Genomic DNA, 23,633 nt, shown 5'->3' with positions numbered 1-23,633 from the left:
AACATTTAATCTTCATTAGAGCCCTGTGTAGTAGGCACTGCTATCATTAGTCCCTCTTATGGATGAGGAAACTGTGGCTCAAAGCCTCAGTCCATCTGGCTTCGGAGTGTGTGCTCTTACCCATGTTATTTTGAATGCTGCCTCCCATGGCTTTTTGTGAGGATTAAAAGAAATAGTATATATCAGCTGCTTGGCCCAGTGCCTGGCACATCCTATGGGCTTAGTTACTGTGGTCTTTGTTCATGAGAATGAGAATACTCCTAACATTACCATCACCCATAGAAGATATTCGGGAGAGGCAGAGATGGAAGTGGTGGGCCTGAAGGGCATATTGTGGTGGCGCCTCGGCCCACCTGTGGACTCCAGGGATGATGTGGACACCAGGGACAAGGCCGGGTCCCCTGGGTCAGGCAGCTGCAGTAGACTCCTCTGTGCGCTTCCACAGTGTATCTGTGTCTGTTTACTTCAGCATCTGAACATCTTTATGTGAGAGAGAACAAGGCGGGAACTCTTTAGGCCAAGGCTGAACCCCACATACAGATGAGAATTTATTGCCACTGAGGACTCAGAAATTGCCGGGGACATAGATGGAACGGGAATTGTCGTTACCCACCCATTTATATCGTAACGGCACATTCTAATCCATCACATGGTTTTCTTTGTGTCTCATAGTAACAAACAGTGGGTCACAAAGCACATCATCTTTGCATCTTCCCTGACATTGTGTTTTCATAAAGGAGGAGAGGATAAAATTTGTTTTCCTTAAGGACTGTAAGAGGGTTATTGCTGAAATACTTGACTGATGGTAGTTTTCTTCTCTTCAACAGGGGAGTATTTGGCAAACAGGGTTATCAATGCCAAGGTAAGAAAACATTTTAAAAATGATGTGTCATCTTGTTCCTATCTTTAAAAATGATTAGACCAAGAGAAAACAGGATATCTTTCCTTAATGTTGTTATAAATAACTCTCTGTAGGTCAAAGGAAGCCCTCATGTAGTTACGACTCTTTAGTTTGGTTAGATCTTGGCCATATTTTAGACAATGTAGAGGAGATGTTTTCACTTCTAAAGCCAGGATACCTAATAAAGTTTCATTGTTTAAAGTTTTGTCTCTGCAGTAACATAAGAGTACTAAAAGGTAATGTGATTATCTGAACTTACTCTTAAATTTTGAAGATAAACTTTTGTTTTTTACAATCCAATGGATACTAGATAGGGTTGCTGTTTTCTCTTTTTTCCCTGCTCAGGAAATATAAGCTATTATCCAAATTGTTTCTTGAAACTTTATGATTTCAAAAAAAAGTGAGAAATGTTCAAAGTTGTCAGTGATCGTGATCTTTTAAGTTACTATGTTACGTTTGTTTTTCACAATCTGAGACAAAAACCAATTTACTAGTGTTCTAGCAGAACTGGAATGAAATACAACAGCAGGAATGGAAGAAGAGCCCTCAGTTAGGTAGTTTAACCTGGCTGATGAGGCTTGCCTGTATTCTGGGCCCTCCTTAACCTTTGGCAAGAGTATCATCACATAGTTTATTACACGTAGGACCCGTTTCACTCTATGGATGATTGATAAAACAGTACCATGTATCCTAGAACGGTAGCCTACATGTGGATAAGCAAATCTTGCCTTCTCTTCTGGAAGAGGTGAGGTAACATATTACTTCCCTTGGATGGACTGAATAAGACATACTCTTGAATCTAACTTTGACTTTACTGTGTATGAACAATTCCATTGAACTTTCAAAGTTAGGAAAAAATATATAATCATTATGACAGCAATATTGACCTGCATGCTATTAATCTCAGTCCCAAGTGAGGAGATAGTTCACAAGCCAGAATCAATATCACTTTGTGTCCTGGGCCTGCGAGCACAGGATTTTGTACTGAAGTCCTTGGTAGCTCACCAAGATGAGTTGAGAAGCTCTGGATAGACAAGACGACAGTTTTTAGTTTAAAACATGAGATTTCTGATACATCTCTATTGGTATTTTATTTCTTTTTCTCTTTGGCCTATAGTGCCTGGATATTTGATGGCCTGATTTTCAGTGCGTCACATGCTATTTAAAGAGTAGGAAAGACTGTTAGTTAGGAGACATGCAGTCACCACTTTGTTAATGTCTCCCTAAGGCATATAAAACCAAATGCCTAGTTGGAGAGAGGTATTCCATTCTAACACTGATCAAAAGCAAACTGGCATAGGTATTTCAGACAAAGCAGACGTCAGAACAAAGAAAATTATCAGGAATAAAGAGGGGGCAGTAATAAAGGGGTCAGTTTTCCAAGAATACATAACAGTTTTCATTTAAGTTTTGTTTTATTTAAAGACCAGTATAGAGGTGGAGGTTGCAGTGAGCCAAGATCATGCCACTGCACTCCAACCTGGGCAACAGAGTGAGACTTCATCTCAAAAAAAAAAAAAAAGACCAGTGTAATAGTACATAACAATTTTTAACATGTATGTATGTTAAAACAGGCATCAAATACATGAGACAAACTGATAGAACCACAAGGAGAAATAAACAAATCCACCCCTGCAGTTGGAGACTTCAGTATCTCAGTAATTGATAGACCCAGCAGGCAGAAAATCAGTAGGGATATAGTTGGTCTAAACAGCATTATCACAACTAGGTAAAATTGGCATTTTTAGAATACTCTATCCAACAACTGCAGTTTTCACATTCTTCTCAGGCTCACAAGGAACATTTACCAACATAGACCACATTCTGGGCCATGAAACGTACCTTAACAACTTTAAAATAAGAGAAACAGTACCTTCTTAGACCACAATGGAATTAAACTAGAAATCAATAACAGAAAGATAACTGGAAAGCCCCCAAATATTTGAAGGTTGAATATCGCATTCTAAGTAACACGTGGGTCAAAGAAGAAGACTCAAGAGAACATAAAATGTATTTTGAGCCAAGTGAAAATGAAAATGTAACTTATAAAAATATGTATTATACAGCAAAAGCAGTGCTCAGATGGGAATATATAGCATTGAATGCATGCAATAGGAAAGAAGAAAGATCTAAAATCATGAATTGAAATTTCCATCTTAGGAAGCTAGAGAAGGAAGAGAAATTTAAGCCTCAAGCAGAGATAAGAAAAGAAATAATACAATCAAAACAGAAATCAGTGAAGTTGAAAATAGGAAAACAACAAAAAAAAGAATCCATGAAATCCAATGCTGATTCTTTGAAAAGATTAATAAAATTGATAAGCCCTTACTAAGCTAACCAGAAAAAAACCAATACCTCAAAAAATAAAGTCATTCTGTGTGAAGGATGGTTTTGAGATCGCCTCATATAAAAAGACCAGTTCTCTGGGCACTTTTTCTTTCTTTCTTTTCTTTTCCTTTCTTTCTCTCCTCTCTCTCTCTCTCTCTCTCTCTCTCTCTCTCTCTCTCTCTCTCTCTCTCTCTCTCTCTCTCTTTCTGTTTGTTTTGAGACAAACTTTTGCTCTGTTGCCCAGGCTGGAGTACAGTGGCACAATCTCGGCTCACTGCAACCTCCGCATCCCAGATTCAAGTGATTCTCCTGCCTCAGCCTCCCAAGTAGCTGAGACTTCAGGCGCCTGACATCATGCCCAGCTAATTTTTGTATTTTTAAGTAGAGATGGGGTTTCACCATGTTGGTTAGGCTGGTCTTGAACTCCTGACCTCAAGTGATACACCCACCTCAGCCTCCCAAAGTGCTAGGATTACAGGCGTGAGCCACCGCGCTCAGCTCTCTGGGCACTTGCAATTTGGTTCTCCTGAGAATTGAATCTGATGAAAGCTAGATGTGTTTTAAGGTATAATACTGTTTGCTGACATGTCACGGTCTTTGTGTAGTGAATCCGGAGACCTTCCACATGTCTTGAAGGATCTTAAGAGGATGTATATTTTTATCCTGCTTCACTGCATGTGTTTATCCTTTGATGACAAGCTCCATTATCTGCACTATGCCACTTATCTAGATGAGAATGAAAAAAATGTTGTTCAGAAAGTTCTAACTATTTCAGCAGTTGATTAAGCCATTCAACAAACATGTATTGAATGCCTCCTCTGCTGAAGGCATCATGCAGGGAATTCTGCGGGCATTGCAAGGCTGAGTGGAAGGCCTGAAATGAAGGGGCAGGCTCAGGGTTGTGGGAGATGAGAGGAGGGCAAGTAGTCTCAATCTAGAAGGGCAGGTAGGGGTAGAGTATTTTCATGGAAGAGACATTTTTTGAGTTACATCTTGTCCTAAACTTAAGATTTAATTGGTTGATAGGCAAAAAGGCTATCCCAGGGAGAGGAAAGGGCATCAGTAGTCTGTTGGTAAGGGGGGGTGAGGGGGGACGAAGGGGGGCAGTGCAGATGTGCTCCAGGAAGAGCAACCCATGTAGTTTTTACTGGAACAAGTAGATCCCATAGAAGAAAGGTGACAGGAAGCTTGGGGCAGCCTCTGGAGGTCCTGGAACCTGGGTGGGAAATTTGAACTCTGTTGATTGGCAGTGAATTACCATGGAAAGTTTTCGATTATGGGGGCAGGACCTCTGTTGATTGGCAGTGAATTACCATGGAAAGTTTTCGATTATGGGGGCAGGACTAGAGTGTTGGAAGAGTCCTCTGGTGGTGGGTGCAGGATGGAATAAAGTCAGGAAGGAAGAAATAAGCCCAGGACTTGATAATGGATAGTTTGAGCCTGAGCAAAGGTCTGCGTTAGCATGGCGGCAAAGGCAATAGGAAGGATGGGCGCACCAGCTGCCGTCACGCGGGCCAGACAGGTCCCGTCGTGCTGGCACGGTGCAGCCCTGATTGACTCCGCTGTAACCGGCTGGGCTGTGACCTTCTGATAAATGTATAATTGCTGGATTTAATTTCCTAGTGTGCACCTGTGTCGTCCATAAACGCTGCCATCATCTAATTGTTACAGCCTGTACTTGCCAAAACAATATTAACAAAGTGGATTCAAAGGTAAGATATCAGTTTGCTGATTAAGTGTGTGTGTGTATTGTTTGTGCTGTGTGCTGCTCCCTCCCTCCTTTCCTTCCCTTTTTCCTTCTCCCCGCCCCCCAACCTCTGCTTTCCTCCTTCTGCCACTTCCCTTCCACACTCTTTAAAGCCAAAGGTGATATTGGAAGAGAAACTTTTTTTTTTTCTTATAGCATTTGTGTTTCTGTACTTACATAGCATCATCTGTCCTTGTGAGGACTCCATTAGTGGTTGTCTGGGTGTAAGCTATATGGATTGGTTCTACTCATTCGGAGAGACTTTTGGCAGGTAAAAGGAGCCCTGAACTTGACATCTGACAGCTTGGATTTGAATGCTGAATCCAGCTTCTGTTAGCCATCTTCTCTATGAGGCAAGACAAGGCCCACAAACTCTCTTTGCCTCTGTCTTAAAACAGGATCAGTGCTTCCTCACACAGTTTTTATAAGTTAAACAAGATAGAATTGGTGTGACACATATGTTAATAACTGTAAATTATGTTTTCTAAGTAAAAAGATTGCTGGCTCTCTCCAGCCTCTTAAGAAATTTCAGGGAAGATGTGTGTGTGTGTGTGTGTGTGTGCATGTGTGTGTGTGGGTAAAAGCCTCAACATCATTCTTGCCACTCATATCGCATTCATCTGCGATAGGCATACATTTTAGTGGAGGTGAAAGCAGATGTAGTGTTGCTGACACTTAGCAGTAGATTTGCAGATGCATTGAGAGAATGACTCTGGAACACAGTGGTTCTTTACAGTACACATATAGGATTGCTTAAGAGGTATAAACCGTAGCTTTTCCAAGAAAGAGGCCAGAAAACTTTCAAGAGGAGTAATGATTGCCCTACCCCTTTTCATGCATGGATCTGTTGTTAGAGTATCAAATTGTGGTGTGGACTGCAGAGCACATGCCTAGTGGAATTATTTGCTGGAAACTGAGATTTAACTCAGATTGTCAGATTGCAAATGCCAGGCAAAGAAAGACTAGAAGGGATGAACAAGTAGTCACTTTAACGTCACTTTGGAATAAACTTCTTCTGTGATAGCCTCTGAGTCTCTTTTATTTTTTCTCCTGTGACACAATGTCTATAAGAACTTATAGTGATAGCAAGTATATGTAGTTTGTAAAAGACCCATTTAATCCTGAAGTTTAAAGGTTCTGGGACATAGATGGGGGCGTTAGGGGATTGGCAAGGAGAGAAATATGGGCTGAATATGAAAGACAAAGTGAAAATCTTAGTTTCTATTTCTCAAAATGGGTAATCATCTAATGTGTCTCTCATGTTTCTGTCTTGTCCTGTTCATTAGAAAATGTGCTTAGTCTGGTTAGTAAGACCTGAGTACTGAACCAGGGCTGAGTACAGTAAAATAATATACCTAGCATAGTAACACTTTGCATTCGATGGGCTCCTATTACAGTTTTTACAAAAGACGTTGGTATGAAATTTTAGCTCGTGTCCCTTTGTTTCCTTTTTTATAGATTGCAGAGCAGAGATTCGGGATCAACATCCCACACAAGTTCAGCATCCACAACTACAAAGTGCCAACGTTCTGCGATCACTGTGGCTCACTGCTCTGGGGAATAATGCGACAAGGACTTCAGTGTAAAAGTGAGACGCGGAGGTGCTGGGTACCCGCCTCTTCATGGGAACACTGCACCACAAGCTTTCAGAATTCTGTGGGCTCAGAATCTGTCCTAGAACTGATGGTTTTAGATATGTTGTAAATGAACATCTTAGTTATTTTAAACTTACATGTTGCTTGTGAGGCATGGAAAGAGAACTACATCTAATGCCCACATTTTCTAACCATAGGACATTAAATGTTACATCCTGTGATCCAGCTCGCTAGCTGTCAAGTAGAGGCTAGATGCTGTACTTTAATTGGTGTTTGGAAGAGAAAAAGATGGGATCTTGGTCAGAAATAGAAGATGGTTAAGGCAGGTGAGACACTAAAAAGAAAAAATAAACAAAAATTTAAAAGAAATGGAAGATAGGAGGAGATGAGATGGCCAAATGAGAAGGTTGAATTAAGAGTTAAGAACTGGCAGGAGAATAGATCTGATGACCTCACCAGAAATAAGCAGGAATTCAGCATAGAAAGAGCTGCGCTGGGTCTTCTGAAGGAAGCCTGTGATAGAGATTGGAGACACGGGTAGAATGAAGGAAGCCAAAGCCTTGGTTGTGAGCTTGCATCTCACCAGCCATGCCCAGTGGAGAGAGTTTGGAGCTGTGGACCTAGCAAAGGCTCAGAGGGGGTGAGAGCTGATCCCTGACCTGTTAGGAGTTAGGGAGCTGTTGGCCGTGAGCCATCTTGCATAGAAATGTAATGATCTGACTGCCGTGGTGTGCACCTGAAGCCTTCCTTATCAGACACACCCTGAGCCGCAAGTTGAGGAGAGCAATGGGGAGGTAGAATTGGCATGCGTGCAAACAGACAACTTCCATTGCCTGCCTGCACTTATGAAGCCTGCTTCTGTCAATAAAAAGGGGCCAGTCGCTTGTCTTTAAGAAGGGCACATTCTTCTATCTCTGTAGAACACCATTTAATATTTTTTTCTGATAAAACCAAAACAGTAGCCAGATCATGGATAACTTGTAGGGCATTGGTCCAGGTGCAGCTTGATCTTACCTTGATGGTCTCACCTGGGTGTGGGTTCCTAGTGGGAAGTTCCTTCCTGCTTTGCATGGTTGCTGCTGATGTGCAGAGCCATACATGGGGCCTGGCCTGTCTGCATTATCCTCGTCCCTGGTGGCCTGAGGGTAGCACACCTGCAGCGATCTAGCTCCTGTGATTTTTGCTTTTATGGTCACATGGTGGTTTTGAAAGGCTTCTGAAGGCTCGTGTGTCTTACACCTGTCTTCCTGAGAGACGTGGGTTTCCCATGAAGCTAATGAAGCATAAGTCTCAGGGCTCCTCTCTCTCAAGGGCATCTTCCAAAGCTCTCTACTTGATTTGGTGTTCTTTTTCTTAAAGAGGGTCTCCTAAACTACATAAATTCAGGCCCCACAAAACCTGGATCTGTGTGTGCTTCCAAGATGGACTGACTCCGTAAAACAGGAATGTGTTGCTTGTAGCTTCAGTTTCACCTCCCATCAGCAGGGCCTATGTCGAAAAACTGTCTCAGAATTTGCTGTAGCTGATGACACCTCAGATCCTTCATGGTCCCAAGGCAGCTTCCTGTGCCCCAGGAGCTCAGCCGCTTTGCTCGCCTCTTCAACTGCCATTCGCACTCTGACCTTCAAATGTTTTAAGAGTTGCCTTTCCCCCTCATGAAGCAGTTAGAACCACAGGCTGCAAATGCTGAGAACCACAGCCTCACCGGATGCCCATCTCTGTGCTGCGAGGGCTGCCCAACCACAACAGTACTCAGAAAGAAAGCTGCATAGAGAGGTTTTTCTTGTAGCAACACCATTTTCATCCTGTTTGAACAGTGATCTACATGTGGCATTTAGACTGCTACCTTTTATTTCACTATTGAGAGACAGAAAGAAAGTAATACAGTTCACATGATTCTTTGTTATTTAATTGCCTGTGAATTGCCACTATGATAAATGTTTTAATCTTTATATTAGATCACACTAAGTCAGCAAAGCCTGTTTCATGTGATTGAGATGAATGGGTTTCATCAAATCATGGTGAAAAAAATGTATTTGAAATCTATTATTCTTTAGTATGGCGGGCTGCTTCTGCAGAAAATGGAAATAGATAAAACATTAGGAACAGTTATTAGTGTGAGCTTAATTTTATGAGAAAATGATATTGTTCGACTGGCAGAAGTCCTCTGTCATAATCTTTCAGGCTCTTAAAGTTTATTGCAGCTCGTGCTGACCTGGTTCCTTTCTGAACATGGATTCTGTTTTCCTCTTCCCTCTAGTGTGTAAAATGAATGTACACATTCGATGTCAAGCGAACGTGGCCCCTAACTGTGGGGTAAATGCGGTGGAGCTCGCCAAGACCCTGGCGGGGATGGGTCTTCAACCCGGCAATATTTCTCCAACCTCGGTGAGACTTGGCTTTTCTTCCATGTATCGTAATTTAGAAGTTGTTCAGATATGGTGAGCCCAAATGAGAGCATGTGGCCTCATCAAAGTTCCTAATCTCAGCAAATACAGTAAACAGGTTTATTGCCTTTTGCTGTCACCCAGGCTGGAGTGCAGTGGCACAATTATGGTTCAAGGCTCAAGGGATCCTCCTACCTCAGCCTCTCGAGTAGCTGGGACTGCAGGTGTGCACCACTTTATCAGGCTAATTTTTTATGTTTTTTTTTTTCTTTTTGTAGAGATGGGGTCTCACTTTGTTGTGCAGGCTGGTCTCAAACTCCTGGGCTTGAGTGATCCTCCCACTTTGGTCTCCCAAAGTGTTAGGATTACACAGGTGTGAGCCACTGTGTCTGGCTGAAATCACATTTTTCATAGCAATTTGTTTTATAAATAAGATTCTATGTACCGTTATATGACTAGAAATAATGAGCGTGGGAAACAAATAATAAACAGAAAGCAGAAGGACTTTTTTTCTTTCTTTTCTCTATTTACTTTTTGAGACAGAGTCTCACTCTGTTACCCAGGCTGGAGCACAGTAGTGTGGTCTTGGCTCACCGCAACCTCCACCTTCCAGGTTCAAGCAATTCTCCTGCCTCAGCCTCCCAGTTAGCTGGGATTACCCGCACCCACCACCATGCCCAGCTAACTTTTGTATTTTTAGTAGAAATAAGGTTTCTCTATGTTGGCCAAGCTGGTTTTGAACATCTGATCTCATGTGATCTGCCCACCTCAGCCTCCCAAAGTGCTGGTATTACAGGCGTTAGCTGCGACGCCCGGCCTTTCTTTTCTTTTTAAAAGTCAGTTTTCTGTCAGTGTGGTCTGATGAAAGCCTAAAACCCAGGGTCCTGGGTTATGCTCTTGGCTGGGGACCAGGCAGGACAGGTTACCAGTAACTGTGGGCCTCAGCTTCCTCACCCCTAAAGGAGTTCAACTCAAAGATCTCCGAGGCTCTGCACAGCCCTGGAATCCAGCAGTTCTGCGGTTTTTGTTTATGATTGTGAATTTATCTTTTACATTCGGCAGCAGACGGGAGTCCCTCCCTCTGCACTCTCAGGAGTGGGTGAAGTTGTGTCAGTTGCAGTGCGCATGTTTTTGTCAGCGCTCTCCCTGAATGACCTCCACCTGCTGTCATCCAGTAGTGCCTTGGCTGCTTCCCAAGCCCATGGCTTACTGCTGCCTTCCTGGTCAGCGTCTGCAGAGCCGGGAAACAGCCATGGCCATGGGTGTAAGATCTGAATGGTGCAGCTTGGTGCTCAGTTCAGGAAAATGATCAACTTAACTAATCTGTAGGTACTGAGGGAGGGAAGTACAATCACTGTGTGGTTCTTGGTATCCTGAAAATGTCAGCACTAGCCACCTCATTTCCTTTTTACTGAAGGGCTCCTGCCTGGTAGATCAGGGACCTTCATTGACAATGTGTCTTTTGGTTTCAGAAAAGCACTGGGAAAGTCTATCCGGTCAGTCTGTCTTGTGGGTGGGCAGGCAGGAAGCCAGTATTGTGAGGGGATTGCTAATGCAGGGGCAGTTGTTCCTGAAGAGCAGAGATGAAAGATGTTAGCCTGAACCAGGGCTTCTAAGATAAGGCCATGCAGTACCATCTTTAGGAATGGACAGTGCTCTTGTCATTTGAATCAAGTATCCTTAATACCGTGATATCCAGCACCTGGCTGGATGTTAGGCTTTTGCTCTGTTGTCTAGTGGTAGCATATCTTATAAATATCTCAAGGTGGGCCAGCTGCAAAAGTCACCTTGCCTTTAGTTAGCAACATCCTCACGTACTCAGTGGGATGGGACTGGAAGGCCAACTGAGGCATCCACACTTACTTTCCATTCATTGTGTTGAAACTGGAACTGTTGTCATGCTGGTGGGAGTGTAGATTGGTCAGTCTTTGTAGAGGGCAAGTTGGCTGTGTATCAGAAGTCTTCAAAATTAGCCCTTTGGCACAAAGAATTCCATTTGCAGGAAGTTATATTAAGAAAATGGATGGCCGGGCGCGGTGGCTCAAGCCTGTAATCCCAGCACTTTGGGAGGCCGAGGCGGGTGGATCACAAGGTCGAGAGATCGAGACCATCCTGGTCAACATGGTGAAACACCGTCTCTACTAAAAATACAAAAAAATTAGCTGGGCATGGTGGCACGTGCCTGTAATCCCAGCTACTCAGGAGGCTGAGGCAGGAGAATTGCCTGAGCCCGGGAGGCGGAGGTTGCGGTGAGCCGAGATCGCGCCATTGCACTCCAGCCTGGGTAACAAGAGCGAAACTCCGTCTCAAAAAAAAAAAAAAAAAAAAAGAAAATGGATGATGATAATGATAACACAGCTTAAGTTTATTGAATATGCCAGGTGCCAATCTAAGTGCATTATATGCATTTGCTCATTTAGGCCTCCTAATGACTCAGGTGGCAGATGCTTTAACCTTCTCTTTGTTAGAAGAGGAAACTGAGGCAGGGAGAGGCTGGGTGGGTAATTGCTCAGGGTCCCAGGTTAGGTTGCAGAGCTGTTATTGGAATCCAGGCAGCTTGCTTGAGAGCTAGACTCTGAATTACTCTGTTTTGAAGATTTGCGTGAAGTGTATTCACTATGGTGTTATTCATTATGGTGAACAATGGGAGATGCCCCATATTGCTAATGGCAGGGGAATAAATACATTGTGAGATACCCATGAAATGAATATTGAAGAACCGTTAGAACTCATGTTCTTGAAAGATATGCCCATGACAGATTTGTAAATACAAATGTGTGTTATGAAACAATAACTTGATTACATTTTTTAAAATTATACAAGTATAAAAACGTGTGTGTGTTATTTATGCATAGATTATAGATCTCTTTGGCAGGGTACTGGTGAGATTTTAGGTATTTAAAATTTTATCCTTCGTGATTTCAATCGTGGTTCTAATAGTCACACTGGACTTTTATTTCTCCTATATAATTTGAAATATTTATTTAGAATACGTTGCTTTGTGTCCTGATGCTCTTGAATCTCTGAGCAGACATGAAAACTGCTCTCTGTAAAAAGTGGACACTAGGTGGCGCTCGTGGGGTCGGACCTGCCTGTGGAAAGCCACCGCAGAAGACATCTGAGGGACCGCACAAGGCATTGGTGTTTCCATGTACTTCCACTGAGCGCAAACTGTAACTCCATAGCTTAGATGTATTTTTAATCGACATTTTACATAAAGCAGTAAGCACAGATACAGAAGCTGATACTGAGGGAGTTTCGAGTGGCAGAACCAAGCATCTGTCAAGCTCAATTAATCTTTCTCCCACCTTATACTGGGGGTGAGACTGCTCTCAGCCGGTGAGGTCTTCGTCATGCATGGGTGCACCATGCTCCTGCTGCGATTTCTGACTTAATGTGTTTTTACTCTTTCAGAAACTCATTTCCAGATCAACCCTAAGACGACAGGGAAAGGAGAACAGCAAAGAAGGAAATGGGATTGGGGTTAATTCTTCCAACCAACTTGGTATCGACAACTTTGAGTTCATCCGAGTGCTGGGGAAGGGAAGTTTTGGGAAGGTGAGTTTTGGCTTTAATTATTTGGGTTGAAGTAAGTGTGGTCTGTGTATGGGTTGTGTGTGTGTGTGTGTGTGTGTGTGTGTGTGTGTGTGTGTGTACGTGTACATGCTTACATTTTGCACACACCATTCTCTTTCTCCCCCTTATGTGCACACATCCTGAGACCCCCAAGAGGACTCACTCATGCTCCCTCCTTGTGCTTCGCCATAGGTGATGCTTGCAAGAATAAAAGAAACAGGAGACCTCTATGCTGTGAAGGTGCTGAAGAAGGACGTGATTCTGCAGGATGATGACGTGGAATGTACGATGACCGAGAAAAGAATCTTGTCTCTGGCCCGCAATCATCCCTTCCTCACTCAGTTGTTCTGCTGCTTTCAGACCCCTGTAAGTATGCATTGCATTCACTGCGCCAACAGCCTCTTTTCTTAAAGAGCTGAGACAATAAGGTACTGGAGATTTCATAAAGTTGAGTATCAGAAATTTTTGGAGGATGGGCTCCCAAGGCAGGGCCATACAGAGGTATTGGTGACTTCTGACAACCTCTGGAGGAAAAATAGAAGCTAGTGAATTCACCTTTTCCTTTGTGCTGTCCTGGGGAAGGAGGACCGAGAGGGTTGTGTGTCCCAGGATTGAAAAGGTCGTCATCCATAAATCTTCTCTAGGTGAAGTGAAGGTGAGTGAAGGTTACAGAAATCTAAGAATAGAGACAATGCCATGGGCAGATTATCTTGATGAATTTGCCTCTGACTCTGCTTCTAAATGCTGGGCTGGTTCTGACCTGGGCACAGGAGTTTAGAAGAGGGGTCTGAGAGGGCCCAGAGCGGTGCCTTGACTTGGAACATCCCAGGGCATTGCTTCTGGCCTGAATAATGACCCTTTGCCTGATACCGTGGACTGGTCCTAGGATTCGAATCTGTCTGCCTTATAATGATGTGGCATTTAGGAATGCTTCTGGCTGCCGTTAATGGAATACTTGACCAGCAGTGGTTTAAACAATGAATAGAAAGGTTGGGTTTGGTTCATGAGTGCAAACTTTTTTCTTGTTATTTCACATAATGAGAAGTCTGGTGGTAACAGTGCTATGGTTGGATTTGCTGCTTAGTGACACTGGCCGTGTCTTTCCAGGGTGTTTGCTGCAGCCCTAGATGCCACACCTTGACATGACGGGCTCTAAAGCAGAAAGCACAAGGGCAGGGGCCGAAGGCCTGCAGGGCCAGCCTCCTTTTCTCAGGAAGGGAAGATCTTTCCTAGACGTGGGTCAACTGCCTTGTATGTCCGTTCTCACATTGCTACCAAGAACTACCTGAGACTGGGTAATTTATGAAGAAAAAAGGTTTAATTGACTCTGAGTTCCGCAGGCAATACAGGAGGCATGGCTGGGGAGGCCTCGGGAAACTTCCAATCATAGCAGAAGGGTGAAGGAGAAGCAAGCAGGGCTTCATAGGGCAGCAGGAGAGAACGCAGAGGGGAAGTGCTGCACGCTTTCAAACAACCAGATCTCTGAGGCTTCACTATCACGAGAACAGCAAGGGGGAATTACCCTGCTGTTCTGCCTCATGCTCCAGCCATCTCCCACCAGGCTCTTTCCCCAACATTAGAGATTACAATTCAACATGAGATTTGGGTGGGGACCCAGAGCCAAACCATACGTACCCTTAGCAAGCGAGGCTGGGAGAGCAACTCTCAGGCCATGATAAGCTGGCAGAGCACGACTGGCTCACACCAACCTTGATTCAGCCCCTGGAGCAGGGCATTCTGCTTCTGTTTAGAATTGGGCTCAAAATTGGGCTTCTGGAGTCAATGAAGAGGGGAAAATGCCCCTGGAGAAGGCACCTAGACGGTCTGCCCCAGATGTGTTAGGATCTTGCTGTCCAAAGGCATTCTGGGAGAGTGCATTCTGGGCATGTTCCTGGCCTGTGACACCATCAAGGAAGTAGGGGATTCCAGGGGAGCAGGACAGGGGCATCTGACCCAGTCGGGGAGGCTGGCAATCTCTCTCTATGGAAGGTAGAGCCATGCTGGTACCAGACGAGTTAGAATTAGGCAGAGAATGAAGGGGAGTGTGTCATACAGGGTCAACAGCACACGATGGGTCTGGTGGTGAGACAGAGCATCAGGTGCGAAGCAGGCTTAGCACATGCAGCATATCGAGGTTGAGCAGGGGCCTGGTGAGAACTGAGACAGCCAAGGCCTAGGCCATGAAGAGCCTGGCAGGCTGCATTAAGGGATTTGGGTTTAGTCCTGAGAGCAATGGACAGTCATGGAAGAAGCTGAAGCAGAAGAATGGCTTATCAGATTGTATATTTTAATTATGAGAATCAAATTTCTTGCAATAGGGAATATAAGCATCCTCCAAATACTCACATCCTTTCGCCGAAAGAAACAATCACTGCTCATTTTATTTCTAGCCTTTGAATTTTCTGCACATAAAAGCATATATGTACAGCACACACAGGCATACATATTTATCTTAAAAACACAAACAATAGTGTACTTTGGCCATGATTCTATATTTTTAAAATTTAATTAATCTATTTTTTGACACAGAGTCTCGCTCTGTCACCCAGGCTGGAGTGCAGTGCTGGTTATGGCTCACTGCATCCTCAACCTTTCAGGCTAAAGCTATCCTCCTGCCTCAGCCCCGTCAGAAGCTGGGACTTACAGGCACATGCCAGCACACCTGGCTAATTTTTGTATTTTTTGTAGAGATGCGGTTTTGCCATATTTCCCAGGCTGGTCTCCAACTCCTGGGCTCAAGCAATCCACCCACCTCAGTCTCTCAAAGTTCTGGTATTACAGGCATGAGCCACTGTACCTGGCCACTTTATTATTTTTTTAAGACATAATATTAATAGTGTATATTGGAAATTGTTTTGTATTTCTGTATACCATGCTGCCTCATTTTTAATGGCTGTATAGTACTCCCTTTTAGAACACAATGTAATTAAACTTGTCCTCCTCTGTTGCTATCTATGTAGTGTGTTCCTAGTCTTGTATTTCAGTCATTGTTGCAGTGAGTCCCCTTGTACTTTTGTCTTTGTGTGCTTTGCTGGTATTTCTGTATGACATATTATGAGTAATAGTATCGCTTGGTCAAAGGATGTATGCATTTCACATTTTGATTGAGTCCAACTGCCCCTCTTCCCCATTGTGGTTAAAGATAGCGAACATTTTATTGCCCATGTGCCACACATTGTTCTAAGTGCTTTATGTCTCTTATCTCATTTAATCCTTACAGTAACCCTATGAAATAAGTCGTTATTATCACCCATTTCACACGTGAGAAAACTTAGGTACGAAGAAGCTTAGTTCCTAAGTAGCAGAGGGGGTTTGAAGCCAGGCAGTCTGACAGCAGAGTCCATGCAGGCTCTTCCCTCCTTGCTGAGCTGCATCTCTAAATTCACATTCCCAAAGCTTGAGTGGGAAGGCCCATTTCCCCCACCTTCCCATCAAGGGATGGTAGGTGTCATTTTGATCATCTGAGAGATTAGAAAAATGGTATATTTGAAGTTCCAACTTGCGTTCCTCTAACTGTGAGTGAAGCGAGGCGTTTTCCTATGTTTAAGGGTCACTTGTATTCAAATCTTTGTTGGGAAGGACGCACATGCAGCCTGGAGAATGGGTGGAGCGCAGAAGGTCTGGGAGCTGGGGACAGGAGGGCGCACTGAGGCAGATACACCGCGTGGACCCCCATGCCACCCCAGCGTTATCAGGAGAACGAAAACGGGAGGCAGCTAATGGTGTTGTGGGCCTCAGCTCCCCTGCACTCCTCCCCCCCACCACCCCCCCACTCCTCATCAGTCCTCAGTGGCTCCTGATGGCCCTGGAGCCCGTCCTCCCCCTGGCCCCATCCTCTGCTTACCCTCTGCTGGGTTGGTCCTTGGTTCCTGCGGAGCTCCGGTTCTCCCTGCCCCACACTGCTCCCTGGAGTAGCCTCGAAACAAAACCCTTTGCTGGGCACTTTGCCGATGTAAAGCCCTTCCCCTGCCCTCGGCCCTTTTTTGGGCTGTTTTCTTGGAATAGAGGAGTGGAGTCACAACTCCAGGCTTGAGAGGGATAGCTGGTCGCTGACACTGGTTGCGCCAGGGGGTCCAGCTTTCTGAACACCACCATGAACACCGCAAGTCAAGCCACAGAGCCAGGTGACTGCTCAGATCTCCTTCCTATGGCCTGAGCCAAAGATTACATGGTTTCTACGATATTAGGTTAGATTATCTTCACCAGGTGGTGACCTTTGAGTCAAGCAGTCAACTGGTATTTAGTGAGCTTAGCCTGGTCTTCAGCAGCAGTGGCTCCAACTTACTACTGCTGAAGCAAATACAGAAATATTACATACTTTACCGCAGGGGAATTTGATGTGTAAAAGGAAATTCTGGTGATTCTGTATAAGCAAAGATTTCAACAATTACATCATGTGATGGTAGAGTAAAATGAGAAATTAACCTGGAACAGATTGGGAACCCAAGCAATATAGCATATGCAATCATAATGTTCCAGGAAAATATATAAATTATGCAATATACCAAAATTTTAGAGGCCACATGGGATTCCCAGTGTTTAACGGCTGAAGCCTCTGTTAGCATCGGTCTTTTTCTAGTGAAGTTTTATGTTTGACCACAAGGTGGCAGTCATTACTGCAAAGTTATTTTTATTTCTCCACCAGAGAAACCAAACACATGGAACTGCCATTGTGGTTTAAGATGTGTGTATTGTAGTAGGTGTCTCCAAAGCAAAGGATAAAGGTAATATTCCCCTGCTTGAGGCTAAATGATAAAGAATAGTGGGAACCCACTTAAAAGGAGCACGTGAGGCTGGGCGCGGCCAGCACTTTGGGAGGCCACAGTGTGCTGATCACTTGAGCCTAGGAGTTCGAGACCAGCGTGGCCAACATAGTGAAACCCCATCTACTAAAAATACAAAAATTAGCATGGTGTGGTGGTGCATGCCTGCAATTCCACCTACTCCAGAGGCTGAGACAGGAGGACCACTGGAATCCTGGAGGCAGAGGTTGCAGTGAGCTGAGATCATGCCACTGCACTCTGGCCTGGATGACAGAGCAAGACTTTGTCTCAAAAAAGAAGAAGAAAATAATAAGCAGCAAGTGAATTTTTCTCATAGAGGTATAGAAGTTTAATTTTGCTTTGGTCTATGCCTTCTTTGAGGCTTGCAAGGTATCGGACTCCACAATACACATAACATTTGCTCACTGTGCATTCATCTGTCAGAAGTCCTCAGTGACAATCCCCATTTACTTACGTAGTTAAAACTGTGAGCCCCCATTTATTTACATGGTTAAAACTGTGAAGAACAGAAAATGTTACTTGCTATGAGAAATTTCAGCAGACAGATGATTACTTTTTAGCTGCCTAGTGTTGTAGGCCCTGGCTTCTCAAGTGAGATGCTAATCAGTGTGTAATGCTGAACTGTAACAGTCTCCCCTGGAGAATTTAGGAGTGAGACGAGGTGTTGAAGCCATGCTATGTGCAAAGCATTTCATTTTGAGGGCCTTGGTAAAAATGGCACTCCCCTCATGCAGCCCTGTGGAATCAGTCTGAAGCCCAGAGCAGGGCAGGAACTAGCCGAGGATCCCTTAGACTGTAAGTGGCAGAGACAAGGTTCAAGTTTAGGTCAGGCTGACTCTGACTCCATATGTTGTCTTATTCCGCATTTAGTTGGTTGATTCAGCCTCGGCTTAAGTACCTCCTATTGGCCCCCGTCCAGCCTGGCAATATGGCAATGGCATTGCCCTTGGGAACAGAAAACCTGAGCTGTTTTAGCTTTGTTTTCTGCCATCCCCATGACTTGAATCTGTCCTAAAATTCCTTGGAGCCTTAAAGTTCTCATCATTAAAATGAAAACAGGATTGCTGTGAGGGTCAAATGAGAGAAGGCGGAATATTTCTCACACTGTGAAGTGCTGCTCAAAAGTGAGTCAATTCAATTGTGATGACCCCCTCCCTCCTCGCACCAAAGAAAAAAGTCCCACTCCAGGGCTTCCCAATGGCCAGGCCAGACACCCACACACCCACATGGAGGGGACAGCACAGACTGAGAAGCTAAGTATTTTATAGGTCTTTTTGTTCTTGGTGAAAAAGAAATAGTAAGCAAATTTCAAATAGTAGCTTATTTATCAAGGTTGCTGCAAAGGTTTATGAACCCATAAATTATTTCCCCTATTTTTTTATACTCATATAGACTGGTTACAAGTATATAAATTGGCATCCTCATATGTTGATGATAGCATTGCAAATCCTAACAGTTTATGACTAATTTGATAACCTGTACTAAAACTCATAAAATGTTTACTCTTGGATCTGTTTTTCTGATAACCTAGCCAGCAAAAGTAAAGAATAAAATGTTATTCATACAGATATTTAATTTTCAGTGCTTTGTTTATATACACATTTTTTGGGGTCAACAACTCTCCAAATCCCTCAGCCTCTGGTAACCACGATTCCATTCTGTTTCTATGAGTTTGACTTTTTTTGATTCCACATATCAGTGAGATGAAGCGGCATTTGTCTTTCTGTGCCTGGCTTATTTCGCATCATACAATGTCCTCCAGGTTGGTCCATGTTGCGAATGACAGGATTTCCTTCTTTTTACAAGCTGAACAATATTCTCTTGTGTGTATATCCCACTGTTTCTTTGTCCATCCATCCATTGGTGAACACTTAGGTTGATTCCATGCCTTGGTATTGTGAGTAGTGCCGCAGTGAACCTAAGAGTGCAGGCTTCTCTTCGACATGCTGATTTCTTTGGATATAGACCCAGCATTGGAATTGCTGGATCATATGGGAGTTCTATTTTAAGTTTTTGAGGCACCTCCATACCGTGTTCCGAATGGCTGTACTCATTTACATTCCCACCCACAGTGTACGAGGGTTCCCTTTTCTCCCCATCCTTGTCAACACCTGCTATTTTTCATCTTTTCAATGATAGCCGTTCTGACAGGTATGAGATAATATCTCATTGTGGCTTTAATCTGCACATCCCTGATGATTAGTGATGTTGACCATTTTTTTCTATATCTGTTGGCCATTTTTTTTTTTTACCTTTTATTTATTTATATTTTACTTTAAGTTCTGGGATACATGTGCTGAAGGTGCGGGTTTGTTACGTAGGTGTACATGTGCCATGTTGGTTTGCTGCACCTGTCAACCCGTCTTCTAGGTTTTAAGCCCCAAATGCATTAGGTATTGTCCTAATGCTCTCCTTCCCCTTTTCCCCACCTCCCCAACAGGCTCTGGTGTGTGATGTTCCCCTCCTTGTGTCCATGTGTTCTCATTGTTCAACTTGTGAGTGAGAAAATGTGGTGTTTGGTTTTCTGTTCTTGTGTCAGTTTGCTGTGAATGATGGTTTCCAGCTTCATTCATGTCCCTGCAAAGGACACGAACTCATCCTTTTTTATGGCTGCGTAGTATTCCATGGTTTATATGTACCACATTTTCTTTATCCATTCTATCATTGATGGGCATTTGGGTTGGTTCCAAATCTTTGGTATTGTAAATAGTGCTGCAGCAAACATACATCTGCATGTGTCTTTATTAGTAGAATGATTTATAATCCTTTGGGCATATACCCCAAAATGGGATTGCTGGGTCAAATGGTATTTCTGGTTCCACATCCTTAAGGAATCACCACGTGGTCCTCCACAATGGTTGAACTAATTTACACTCCCGCCACTGTGGGCCATTTATATGTCTTCTTTTGGGAAATTCAAATCCACTAACCACTTTAAAATTGGGCTGTTTCTTACTAGTGAGTTGCTTGAGTTTCCTCTATATTTGGAGATTAACTCCTTATCCAGATGTGTGTTTTGCAAATATTTTCTCCCATTCCACAGGTTGTCCCTTTCCTCTGCTGATTGCAGAAGCTTTGCAGAAGCTTTTTAGTTTGATATAATTCTGTTTGTCTATTTTTGCTTTTGTTGCCTGTTCAACTTTTGAGGTCATATTTTAAAAAGTTATTGCCTGTATCACAGATTTCTTCCCCAGATTGTCATTGCTAATTTTACAGTTTTAGGTCTTACATTTAAGTCTTTAGTCCATTTTTCAGTGATTTTTTTTAGTGTGATGTGAGATGAGAGTCTATATTTATTCTTTGCATGTAGATATCGTTTTTTCAAACCATTTATTGAAGAGATGGTCCTTTCTTTGTTGTGTGTTCTTGGCATCTTTGTTGATAATTAATTGATTGTAAAGGTTTGGGTTTATTTCTGAGCTCCGTGTTCTGTCCCATTAGTCTGTGTGTCTGTTTTTGTGTCAGTACCATAGTGTTTTGATTACTGTAGCTTTGTAGTAGATTTTCAAATCAGCAGTATAATCCAGCTTTGTTTTCGTCATGACTGCTTCAGAGTTTTGAATTATTTATAATAGGGAAATATTAGAAACAACTTCAGCATTTAGCAGTGGGGGTATACTTCAATAATATACTATTTGATGAGAATTTTCAGCCAGTCAAGAGATAATTTTATGTTAGGTAAACTGTCAGGCACTGTCGTAAGCACTTAACACATATTGCTTATTGCACATGATTCCTATAACAGCCTTATAAGATAGGTACAATTGTTATCTTCATTACGCCAAATGGAAAAGTGAGACATTGAGGAGTTAAGTCATTTGCCTAAAACTGTCACAGAAAATGGTAAAAATAGGAGGTTAGAATCTAGGAAATAATACAGAGCTTATCATGACGAACAGCCTCCATCCATGTCAGGTTCTGCACAAGATAGTGAATTGGCAAACCTGTTCTCCTCCCCACGCCCAAAAAAGACTGCCAGGAAATTATGCTAAGAAGCTATCCGGGACTGGATTAAGGTAGTGGAATTATGAATGACTTTTTCCAATTTACCAAATTTGGTAATAAAGTTACATTTCTTTAACAATGGGGGTAGGAGGAATAAACCACTATTAAGTCAGGGACCAGCCCCCTGGTCCCTCAGGACCTGGGGTACAGCCTAGTACAGGCTGCCTCCTTGACTCTTTTCTGGCAAAATTCACTTCACACTCCTTTTATCTGAATCAGTTAGGGTTGGGTCAGCAGCTGAGTCCCCTGGAATTGATGTCCTGGAATCCGGGTCCCCCATCCCCCAACCCGGGCTCCCAGGGGCCTCCCCTTCAGTTCTCCTCCTGGAGAGAGAGGAACAAAGACTAGGAGGTGGCGGGTGGAGGGTGGCAGTCGCAGGGAGGGGGAGTGTCAAAGTAAATATTGCCCAGAGACTGCAGGCTTTGTTCGGAGACCCAGTTTATGGAAGCAAAGGTTTGCATTTGGAAAACAGAAGACACTTTGCGGCCAGTGCCCAAAACGGCCTCTCACTAGCAGGCCTGGGCCTGGGTGAGAGGGCCGAGTCAAGTACCCCTCACTGTTTTGGGAGTGACTTAAGTTTGTGTTCAGGATCCACTGCTTTCAGGTGGGCCACAGGACGCTCAGATGCCCGGCGCTTTTGCCTCCTCCCGCTCCTCTCCCTGCTGGGAGTCCTCAAAGTGTCAGCCTGCAAGGGTGGGGTTCCTGGCAGGGCCATAGCTTTCCATAAGAAGCCACCTCTCAAATCTTGTCCAAGAATGCTGAAATCCTGGTTTTGAAGGTCAGAGTATCTTGGAATCTTGTGAAATAAATGCCACCGCTGCATACGTGCTGGTGCAGAACGGTCTCGACCTGTTCAGTGTACCTCGCAGCGTGAGTGCAAGGGAACGTTCTCTCCTTTGTATTACTTCCTCCAGTGTTGTTATGTTAAATATTAGTGAAGAAGTGGGAGAGGCAGAGAGCAGCCAGGCAGCCAGGCAGTCATGTGGCCCTGGAATTAATCTTTCAGGATTCCCCCAGGCAGGGAACTGCACTGTGACCTTCAGCACAAGAGCTCTGAGTTCTAATTCCGGCTTAGCTGACCCACTTGTCTTTAAGAAGGTCCCCTGCCTTTTATTTTGAGATAAGCCTCTCCTCCCAAATGTGTGTTCCTTATTCCTGGACTTTAGGGAGTGCCCCTCCGGCTGGCTTCAACATGTGGGGACATCGCGGGGCTGCAGCCCGCCCTGTCCTGATGCTGCCCCGCACCTCCAGCTCGCCTTTCCTTTCCCGAAGGCTCACTGAGCATCTGGGTGAGCCCCGCCAGCCACTGGACGGGGGAGGAGGAGGCATGCTCGGCCCCTGCAGTGGCATTACGGCTTGTGCTCTGTGTTGCCGTGACACCCAGTGCAAGGGGACAGAGGGTTAGATGAGGAGAAGGGAAAGTATAGCAGAAAGGCTGGGAGACTTTCCCCTTCACAGGCATGAGGATTCTGAAGAAGCCTCTGCTCATGCCTCGGGGTAGTTGGTTGCTGCCTGGGGCCTGAATGGTGCCTGCTTTGCAGAAGGGGATGGGCAAAGAAGGAAAGGGCAGTTCATTGAAACCCTCGCATATGTCCTAGGTGCTCATATTCATTACCAATGTCTATGAAACTAAACTGCACATTGGTATTCCATGAATATCCATTAACAAAATACCTCATTTAATACCCAACGCATCCAGGAAGGAGTATCAGCCTCATTTTAAAGGCCTAAAAACTGAGATCCAGAGAAGTTAACCTGCCCCACACCACACCGCAGGCAAGAGTCAGTGCATGGATTCCTGACCTGACTGTCCCTCGAAATAATATACAAGCCGTTTCCATTATATCACAAAGAGAAGTTTGGAGTCTCTTGGCTAGGCATAGTGACTCACACATGTAATCCCAACATTTTGGGAGGCCAAGACAGGCAGATCACCTGAGGTCAGGAGTTTGAGACCAGCCTGACTAACATGGAAAAACCCTGTCTCTACTAAAAATACAAAATTAGGCGCGATGGCACATGCCTGTAATCCCAGCTACTGTGGAGGCTGAGGCAGGAGAATCACTTGAACCAGGGAGGCAGAGGTTACACTGAGCCGAGATTGCGCCATTGCACTCCAGCCTAGGCAACATGAGCAAAACTCCGTCTCAAAAAAAAAAAAACAAGTTTTGAATCTCTAATATGTACAGCTGTGAATAGTGTCATTAGACAGGAATAGATGCAGTTTTCCAAAACAGGTAGTTTTTGGCCTTTTATAAAACACCTAAGGATGTTTCCTCTGATCCGTTTGGAAGTAGGTTTCCGCCTTTC

General features: G+C 44.0%; 1 protein-coding gene across 2 annotated transcripts in view; it reads left to right on the top strand.

Moving 5' to 3' along the window:
* Positions 1–23,633, top strand: part of PRKCH (protein kinase C eta) — a 347,816-nt gene that overhangs the window by 232,801 nt on the left and 91,382 nt on the right. For both annotated transcript variants that reach the window (XM_003924407.4, XM_074393154.1), the window contains exons 4-9: positions 828–862; positions 4,853–4,941; positions 6,435–6,564; positions 8,832–8,959; positions 12,373–12,516; positions 12,727–12,900. In XM_003924407.4, coding sequence (XP_003924456.2) covers positions 828–862; positions 4,853–4,941; positions 6,435–6,564; positions 8,832–8,959; positions 12,373–12,516; positions 12,727–12,900 — 700 coding nt within the window. The remainder of the gene's footprint in view (positions 1–827; positions 863–4,852; positions 4,942–6,434; positions 6,565–8,831; positions 8,960–12,372; positions 12,517–12,726; positions 12,901–23,633) is intronic.

Source organism: Saimiri boliviensis, chromosome 2 (genome assembly GCF_048565385.1).
Source record: "Saimiri boliviensis isolate mSaiBol1 chromosome 2, mSaiBol1.pri, whole genome shotgun sequence".
NCBI classification, from domain to species: domain Eukaryota; kingdom Metazoa; phylum Chordata; class Mammalia; order Primates; family Cebidae; genus Saimiri; species Saimiri boliviensis.
The sequence above is the reverse complement of the archived record's forward strand: the minus strand, read 5'-3'. Positions and strand labels throughout refer to the sequence as shown.